Source organism: Orycteropus afer, unplaced genomic scaffold (genome assembly GCF_000298275.1).
Source record: "Orycteropus afer afer isolate SDZICR_OR568_19922 unplaced genomic scaffold, OryAfe1.0 scaffold00187, whole genome shotgun sequence".
Lineage (NCBI taxonomy): Eukaryota > Metazoa > Chordata > Mammalia > Tubulidentata > Orycteropodidae > Orycteropus > Orycteropus afer.
In genome coordinates, this window is record NW_006921774.1 from 5481719 (window position 1) to 5491394 (window position 9676).

General features: G+C 34.0%; 1 protein-coding gene across 1 annotated transcript in view; it reads left to right on the top strand.

The window, feature by feature from the left end:
* The window catches only part of GEN1 (GEN1 Holliday junction 5' flap endonuclease), a 37187-nt gene extending 28389 nt beyond the window's left edge, over positions 1–8798 (top strand). The window contains exons 7-13 of the mRNA XM_007947483.1: positions 1183–1333; positions 1597–1633; positions 1724–1804; positions 3039–3169; positions 6297–6358; positions 6709–6852; positions 7555–8798. Coding sequence (XP_007945674.1) covers positions 1183–1333; positions 1597–1633; positions 1724–1804; positions 3039–3169; positions 6297–6358; positions 6709–6852; positions 7555–8798 — 1850 coding nt within the window. The remainder of the gene's footprint in view (positions 1–1182; positions 1334–1596; positions 1634–1723; positions 1805–3038; positions 3170–6296; positions 6359–6708; positions 6853–7554) is intronic.
* Positions 8799–9676: the final 878 nt, after the last annotated feature.

Genomic DNA, 9676 nt, shown 5'->3' on the forward strand with positions numbered 1-9676 from the left:
AGTTAAACATTTACCTCAAGTAGACACACGCCCTGGAGAGAACAATCATGGGAGAAGGAAGGGCTTTGTATGCACAGGGAGACAGCTCAGGGCACAGAAGAGTATGGAAGGATGGACACTGGGAAGAGGTAACTATGGGGAGGAAGTGGGAGGGGAGCTGCTGCATTGTAAATTTTTGTCAATGACGTGAGACAGTATATGTGAAAAAAAAAAAGAATAAAAGATCGTAGAGTATAAGTCTCAGAAAAATGGAACTGAAACCATTTGTTTTTATATCAGTGATTTATATTAATTAATATACTTAAATGATACTTAATAGTCCTATCATTTGTTTTTTATTGTATATGAGGTAAAAACGTCTATATTATTGAAAATAGCTTGGACTCTCTTCATTAAGTTTTGGGAACAAAAATCCTTTCACTCATAGAAGAATTAGGAGATCATGTTAGTTCATTCTTTAAAAGAAATTCTGCTGTGGTCATTTCTCTGAATATGTTTTTATTAACCTTGTTAAGTGAACTGTGGAAGAAAATAAATGTTTATGCAGAATGGGTCCTATTGTATATTTTTTAGATACCTTATAAATGACAATTTTAGGTCATGTCAACTTTTCTGTATTCTCAAAACAATACTGAAATTAGTGTTTTCTTTTTAAAGTGAACTAGTGCCCTTCCCCTGTGCTGCAATTATAATTTACTCATGTTCCAAGTATAGTTTAAAAATAACTGTACAGGCAACTGGAAAGATAACTGCAAAAGTAATTAACTTAAACCATTTTATGAATTATTCTATTAAATAAATCATCTTAATACTAATAATTACATCCTACTTTTTTTGCTTGTAGTTACCAAATAAACCACACAGATTTCCATTTTTCATTATTGTAAATGTATAGTTCCAAGTTCAAATTAATGCTTTCAGACAGAAGAATAATTTACCAATATATAAATAATAATAATGTCATGGTATAGTAACAACTCAAGATCCACTTTCTAAGAATTTCCAATTTCTAAGTGATGTCCACTACTCTATTCAACCAAAATGTGTTAAAAGTCTTGTATATGCTAGATACTGTACTAGGCAGTATTATTTTTTGAAAATTTGGATAAAGGCCAAAAATATGTATGTAGAAAGTAATTCTAAAAAATGCTAGAAACCATAATTACCTGTGTCTCCATAAAGGTTCACCTAAGGATCATGAACATAATGGATGCAAATTGTGTAAAAGTGATAGATACTGTGAACCACACGATTATGAGTACTGCTGTCCATGTGAGTGGCACCACACAGAACGTGATAGACAACGAAACGCAGCAGAGAATAGTATTAAGAAGTAAGTTTTTTACGACCCATTTTATTCTACCATGACCTCTTTTATACACTTGTGGTTGAATTATTTCTATGTAATGTTCCCCATATCTAATTTAGCAAAAACTTAGCCTCAGAAGGTAGTTATTCAAAGACAAGCATGCTGGCTATTTAGGATATGGGACAAGAAAATTCTTCATTAAATGGGAAGAGGTTAGATGAGATGATTTTAGAGTTTTTCTAGAATTGCCTGATTTTATTGATAATAGGTATGTAATTTATTTTCAGAAAAGCTTGCAGCTGTGAGGGATTCCCATTCCATGAGGTAATAACTGATAATTCAACTGTGCATTTATTTCAGAAAATTATTTAAAAAGTTTAAAGTCTCAATGCTTATTTTATTTTCCCTTGCTAGGTTGTCCAAGAATTCCTTTTGAACAAGGATAAGTTGCTGAATGGAATCAGGTACCAAAGACCTGATTTATTATTGTTTCAGGTATTTGAAAATAAATTTTTATTTTGTAGTACGAAGTTGGGAGCTCTGGTGACATAGTGCCTAAGGCATTTGACTGCTAACCAGAAGGCTGATGGTTCAAACCCACCAGCAACTCCTTGGGAGACTGGGCAATCTACTTCCATAGAGATGCTGACTCGGAAACCCAAGGAGGAGTTGCTATGAGTCGGAATTGACTTGACAGCAGTAAATTTGGATTTTTTTGGCTAGTATGAAGTTAAGTACTGAGATTGTTCTGAGAGTAGATTTGAACCAAGCAGCTATTTACTGCCCATATTTTTCAGCATTTATTTCTAATTCTTCCTCCTTTGCCACACAGTGGCCATACTTTGCAGATGATAAACAAACCACAATTATGCTGTTCTTTAGAAGGCACCTTAAATACCAAGTACAGACACCAATGTACTGTAACCAGGGAGATGTGAGAGGGAAAGGGGCTAATAACCAGAGAATGTCAAAGATCAAATATATTACTATGGAAGACAGTGCTGTTTACAAGGGCATTGGGATTTGTAATCAGTGGCCTAAGTTTAAACTTGGAAAGTCTTTACTTCTAGAACCAAAACCCACTGCCACAGAGTCAGTTCTAACTCATTGTAACCCTGTTGGACAGAGAACTGTCCCCATAGGGTTTCCAAGGCTGTAGATCTTTACGGAGACTGATTGCTATGTCTTTCTCCCTTACTTATTGGATAGCTGTTAACCTCAAAGTAAGAAGTAAATAAGAAATATTTCTTATCTCATGAAGTCACCATGAGGATTCAATGAGATCATGTATAGAAGCCCCCAGTGTAGTATCTAGGGGCACAGACTAGCTTAATAAATTTTACTGCTTTCTGCTTATCACTAATAATAATAACAATGATAGCATGTATTGGACACTTAAAATTTGCTATTATATTTAACACATTACGTGTAATCTCATTTCATCTTCATAATCTGTGAATTGGGTTATATTATTTCCATTTTTCAGTTGGAAAACTGAGGCTGAGAGAAATTAAGTAATATATGTAACATCTAGAAATATCAGACTGGGATTCAAACCAAGAGTTCTCACACTTATCCAACATTCCCTCCTTAGGAGACTCAGTGTTCTTTTGGTAATATCCCCATTGATATTAATAATGTTAATTGTGCAGTAAAAAACAATCTGAGAGTGATTTTTATCTCCAAGTGGTAACAACAAAATCTTGTTTTATTTTTATTACATTTACAGAGATTTACCTTTGAAAAACTGGAGTGGCCCAATCACTATGCATGTGAAAAATTATTCGTGCTTTTGACCCACTATGACATGATAGAAAGGAAACTTGGTAGAAGGAACTCTAACCAACTACAGCCAATTCGGTAATATAACAGAGTTGTATGAAGAAGTCTCTCTACTTTCATTTGAATATCTTATGATTAAAAATAATATTCTTGGTATCTTAATAGTGGAATATATAGCTCTTTGTTTTATAAAATTGAAGGAAAAGTCTACTAGAATTTTAATAGCGTATTCAGAGCTTACAGTCAAGATAACATACCTCTCTGTTTCAAGCACATAATAATGAGAGATTATAGAAGAGAGAAATATAAAAAGATATAACCAAACTTACCAGGAGAACAATTTGAATGGATAAGAAAAAGCACAAAAAATGTTAAGTGAATGAGGGTACTGAAAAGAGACATACAGAGTCCTAGATCTGGGAGTAGCAGTATCATCCAGGAGGTAAGTCCTTTAGAGTAAAAGGAAAATAGAGATCAAAGCTGCAAGATGTCGATAGAGCCAGGCTTATGGCTTAACATTTAACTGCTGGAGTAGAATACCCCTCTGTTCCTATAAAGAAGCTTGTTGTTGTGTTGTTGTTATGTGCCGTCGAGTCGGACCCATCTCATGGTGACCCCTCCTTGGGTTTCTGAGGCAGTATCACTATGGAAGTAGATTGCCCTATCTTCCTTCTGAGGAGTGGCTGGTGGATTTGAACCGCCAGCCTTCTGGTTAGCAGTCAAGTGTCTTAGGCACTATGCTACCAGAGCTCCTATAAAGAAGCTTAGGTAATCACAATTTTAAAAAAAAAAAAAAAAGCAGCAGCAGCTTAGGTAGGGAGTAAAAACTGTAGCAAAATGCTTCTTGAGGCCTGGAAAGTCTGCTGAAAATTACTCAAAAAGTACTGGAGAGATAGAAGTAAAGCCCAAGATGAAAGAACAGAAAAAAAATAAAATATAGTGTGACATATGATTAAATACGATATTTAAAAGAAATTCAGCAATTGGAACATGAAGTCACTCCAATTAAATTAATTTTATAAAACACTGACTGTTTTTCCCCCTTTTGCTTCTCAGAATGTTAGGATGAAATTAGTGAACATATATGTTCAGATGAAACTGAAACAAAAGTGGGTAGAAGTGATTTAAAATGTATAGATATAAAAAGCAATAGATGGGACACTAAGCTGAACTTAGTCAAAAAGAATTTGTAAATTAGAAGGCAGTATTAATGAAGTCAAAGAGCCCTGGGGACACAGTGGTTAAGTGCTTGGCTACTAACCAAAGAGTTCGATGGTTTGAACCCACCAGCTTCCCTGCAGGCGAAGGATGTGGTAATTTGCTTCCATAAAGATTACCAAAAACTCATTACAGTCAAGTCAGTTCTGACTCATAGTGACTCTATAGGACAGAATAGAATTGTCTGCCCCATAGGATTTCCAAACATGTAATCTTTATGGAATCAAACTGTCATATCTTTCTCTCACAGAGCAGCTGGTGACTTCAAACTATCAACCTTTTGGTTGCAGTTGAACTCTTAACCATCGCACCACCAGAGCACGCCTGCAAAGTTTGCAGCCTTGGAAACCTTATGGGACGGTTCTGTTCTGTCCTATTGGGTTGCTATGAGTCGTCATTGACTTGGCAATGGATTTGGTGGGTTTATTAATGAAGTCACATAGGAGGTGCAGTAGAGAGACACAGATAAAAATACTTAATGCTTAAAGAATAGTTTGAGTATCCTCAATGTATTTCTAGAAACTAATAGAAAGAAGGGTGGAGAAGAGATTTTTGAAGATACACATGAGAGTTTTCCAAAATGTGAGGAAGTTGTCGGGTGAAATTATGCTCCTAATACGAGCATGATAAATACAAATAAATCCACACCCAGACGTGTTGTAGACATCAAGGATAAAGGGAAAATCTTAAAAGTTACCAAACCATTCAGACCAAAATCAACAATAGATTTTAAAACCATTACGTGAAAAATTGCTACAAAAAAAGGATTATCACACAGTCTCAAATATCACTCCACAGACTAATTACAAAGGAAAAATGGTACCTTCAAAAGTAGAGAAGTCAAGTGGACATCATCAACATAGTCTCAAGTATCGCTTCATAAATTACAGAAGTAAAAGGGTACCTTCAAGAGAAATCCAGTGGCTATCACATAATTAAATAGTGAATGGCCAATAATGGGTTGATAGACTGATTTCATTCATGTGCCTTTGACAGGGTGCACTGAGAAAGACACCACATCATTTATAAAATGTTTCTGAATCTAATGAGAAAATAATCAGATGAATCCAGAGTAGGGAACATTCTGCAAAACAAACATCCTAGACTCTTCAAAAATGTGGTGTCACCTCTGGGGATTGCCTTTCAGCGAAACAGTAACACTCGTAAGGAAATTATTCCTCAGAACAGTTAACTATATGAGACTGAAAGGCAGCATTTCCCCAAAAACAAAACCTCAGAAGGCAGGAAGGGGCAGAAGAAGGACAAATGGAAATGGGGAACCCAGGAAGAAAGTGGGAAGAGAGCTTTACACTGAGGGAATTACAATTAATGTCATGAAACAAAATGTGTATAAAATGTTGAGTGGAAAATTGACTTGGTTTGTAAACATTCACCAAAACCACAATTTGGAGGAAAAAAAAAAAAACAGGTGTCACAAAAGACAAAATAATAACTAGAAAATTTTTCTAGATTAAAGAGATGTGACAATCGGTATGGTGTGATCTGAGAAAATAGGAATATGGACTGTATATTAAATTTCCTAAGTATGATAGGTGTATTGTGGCAAATGTAGGAGAAAACTCTACATAGATTGGCTGTGATATTTAGGGGTGATGTGTCATGAGGCCAGTCTGCAATTAATTTTCAGTTTGTTCTAAGAATAAAAGTATATATGGAAAAAGAAAGCAAATGTGGCAAAATGTTAATTGTTGAATCTAGGTGAAAGGTATATGAGTATTCATTGCACAGTACTGTGACTTTTCTAAAGATTTGAATATTTTCAAAATAAAATGTCTGAAGGTATTATCAAAGAAAAGAGATAACCTTTGAAAGAGTGACAACCCTATAGCACATCTTTCAACATAGTAGTAAATGCCAGAGGATTGATGGAGTAATTCTGAATGATTCAGTCTACAAATTGGAAAGTTCTAAATAAGTTCCAAATAACTCATGCAATTTGACATTATCATATGCATTTGCTTTTCAGAATTGTAAAGACCCGCATCAGAAATGGAGTTCATTGCTTTGAAATAGAATGGGAAAAGCCTGGTATGTGTTCACTTTGGGCAGAATCTTTTCTAGGAAACAATTAACCATATATATTTAGCAAATCTCATACACATTTATAAAACATTTGTATATAAAAGATTAAGAGAGGCATAGCGCATGTACTCTGGTTAATTTCATAATTTGCTTGTATCAGTTTAAATAGGCCTTCACTAATAATAAATATAATGAACCTGAAGTGATTTTATTTTAATAGAAATGTTGTAAAGAAAGATTTGCAATGAGTTATACATTTGTGGATGGCTTAGTTTATGTGCTAAACTTAGTTATCCAGAAAAATGAATTTATGAAATCTGTAATTAAAGATTTACTGTGTATTACAAATCTTTTAGAACATTATGTTACAGAAGATAAACAGCATGGAGAATTGATTCTCCAAACAGTAGAAGAAGAATCATTATTTGAAACAGCTTATCCTGAGATTGTTGCTGTTTACCAAAAGCAGAAGTTAGAAATTAAAGGAAAAAAACAAAAAAGTAAGTATCAGATTTGATAGCTATATAGGGCACATTCAAACATTGTAAAAGAGCAACTTGTATTTGAGTCTGTCTTGTCTAAATTTTGCTGAAACTTCTATGAAGTAAAAATTGTGCTCTTGCTTCTGTATCTTCACATATTTTCTTTCAATGCTGAAAAGCGAACAGCTCTGCTCTGTGTTACTAACTTACCCAGGTATTAATAATAATAATTTTGTTAACCAATTATTAAATATGTACTCTGTATAACATACTTTGCATTATAAATAACCAAAACCAAACCAAACTAACTGCCATCAAGTTGAATCCAACTCATAGCGACCCCTCCTTGGGTTGCCAAGACGGTATCTCTAGGGAAGTAGATTGCCCAGTCTTCCTTCTAAGGAGTAGCTGGTGGGTTTGAACCTCCAGCCTTTTGGTTAGCAGTCAGATGCCTTAGGCACTATGCCACCGGAACTCCCTTTGGTTATAAATAAGTTTTATTTATTTCCCAGAACTTGGTGAGGAGAGCAACTTGATATAAGATTGTTTCCAAAGGAAAATACTATACAGATAATTTGGCTTTATGGCAGTTTCTGGGAATGCATTGGGACAAAAAAGGCACTGCTCATATAGAATATTTCCAGTCTGAATGCTATAGTTTGTTTTTAATCCAACTTAAGGAAAATAAATAGATTTTAATTATATTTTTATTCTTTTCAGGTATGAAAATTAAACCTAAAGAAAATAATTGGTCAGAATCAGATAATGTAATAAATTTTCAGCCACACATGAATTTAAAACCCACACGTGAAACCTTTCCTAAGCAGAATTCTAAATTATATTTGGAAATGTCTCCAGATTCTCAGCTACCCCAGGAATCTATTTCTCAGTCATTGAATAGCTTGCTTTTGCTTGAAGATGCTTCCTGTTCAGATATACAAGATGAATCTTCTCCAGGACCTTTGGCTGTACATCAAATTAAAACTGTCAATGACTTTCTAACTTCAGAATCTACACAACCCAATCCCTTATCTCATAATGTATCTGAGATTGCTGATCTACATTTGAGCACCATTGACTGGGAAAGTACTTCCTTTAGTAATTCCCCAGCTATTCAAAAGAACATAGTCTCTCACAGTTTAAATTCAGAACTTGAAAAGGCCATCCCCAATAGTTTTGAAAATATCTCAAAACAATTATCATGTGAATCAGAATGGTGTTCCACAAACATCAGTAAAGTATCAGATGGGGATCTTCAGAAGACTAGTCCTGAAGAGCATCTACTTTCTGACAGTACTGATTTACATCTTCAAGATTTGCCTTTAAAGGAGCGAATACGAATAAAATCATCATATTCTCAGGATAAAGCACAACTAGACACTGACCTGCAAGCTTTGTCTCTATTTGAGGTAAAAGAACCTTGCATTGCTAATAGTAGTTCCACTTGTCCATCATATCTTTCAAAGAATCATCCAACAATTTATTTGCATAATGAATCCAGAAATTCTGAAGTTCTAAATGGAAACCAGCTGCTTCAAGAAAACTATAAAATAAATACTGCTTTAAATCATGGTAGAAAGGTTGATATCCAAACCACTCAGAGAATTGTCATGAAGAATGTTTGCCTTGACAGACATTCCTCTGATGAAGAAAGTGTCCCAGGGTTTGGGAAAACTAAATATACAACTCACAGAATGCAGCAGTATTCTCAGAGAGGTAACCCAGTGCAATTAAAGAAAAATGACACTAACAAACTGAGTAGCCATGAAATGGATATTAAAGAAACTGAACCGTATGCCCAGGCTTATAAAATAGCTGGAAATAAAGAAAACTGTTCCCTAGATCCAGCACAAAGTTCTCTGAGTTTTCTACAATGTCATAAGGAAAAAGAAGACCCTGATACTTATTTGGATAGTCCTCTTCCTTTATGTCAGAGATTAAAATTAAGGTTCCAAAGCACTTGAAATGAAATTAGAAATATTTCTGATTAGAAAATTTTAATTTCTAATAATTTCATATTCTAGTATTCTAATTAACATTTGGTAGAAAAATTTTTGTGGTTCTATATTTCATGAAGCACCTTGGCCATTTTAAATCAAAATTATAATTTAAAAAAAAATGTTACCTAAAATTTAAGTTTTAAAATATGATGCTTTGTGGTGAAAACCAGACAATATGTATTTTTACCATTCGCTTTTGCCATTTTTAATATCCTAATTAATCATTCTTTAGTTATAGCTTTTGAGCATGATGCTTTCTCTCACTGTGAAGATAACTTTGGTTTGCTTTTCCAGTTTTGATATCCTTATTGTCGTCTATGAGAGGCAAAAATCAAAATAAGAGAGGATGTGAAAAGTGTAGTGAAACTCATGCCTGTCATGCTGAGTGAACTGAGGAAAGCTACTCAATATATGTCCCCATATGTTCAGAGTTATGTCCAATAGAAAAAAGATGTGAAAAATGTAATTTTTAACCAGAAGAGAATAAGAAATTTGTTAAGATCACACAGTTAATTGATAAAGGTGTGAGTAGCGATCAGCATTCTTGCCTCCTAATTGTTGGGTTTTCTGCTTTTTTCTTTCCCTTACTTTTGCTTTTAATAAAATGAATCTGTGTAATACATACAGTGTTGACTTTTATTAACTTATAAAGCTATCATTATTTAGGGAAGACAAGCTTTTATATAAAGAAAATCCTAACAAACCTAAAATACTAAATTCAAAATAATGTATGAGTTCAGCAAGGTTGCAGAATAAAAGATCAATATATAAAAATCAATTACATTTCCTCACATTCACATGAATAATATCAAAATGAAATTAAGAAAAATCCATTTTTAACA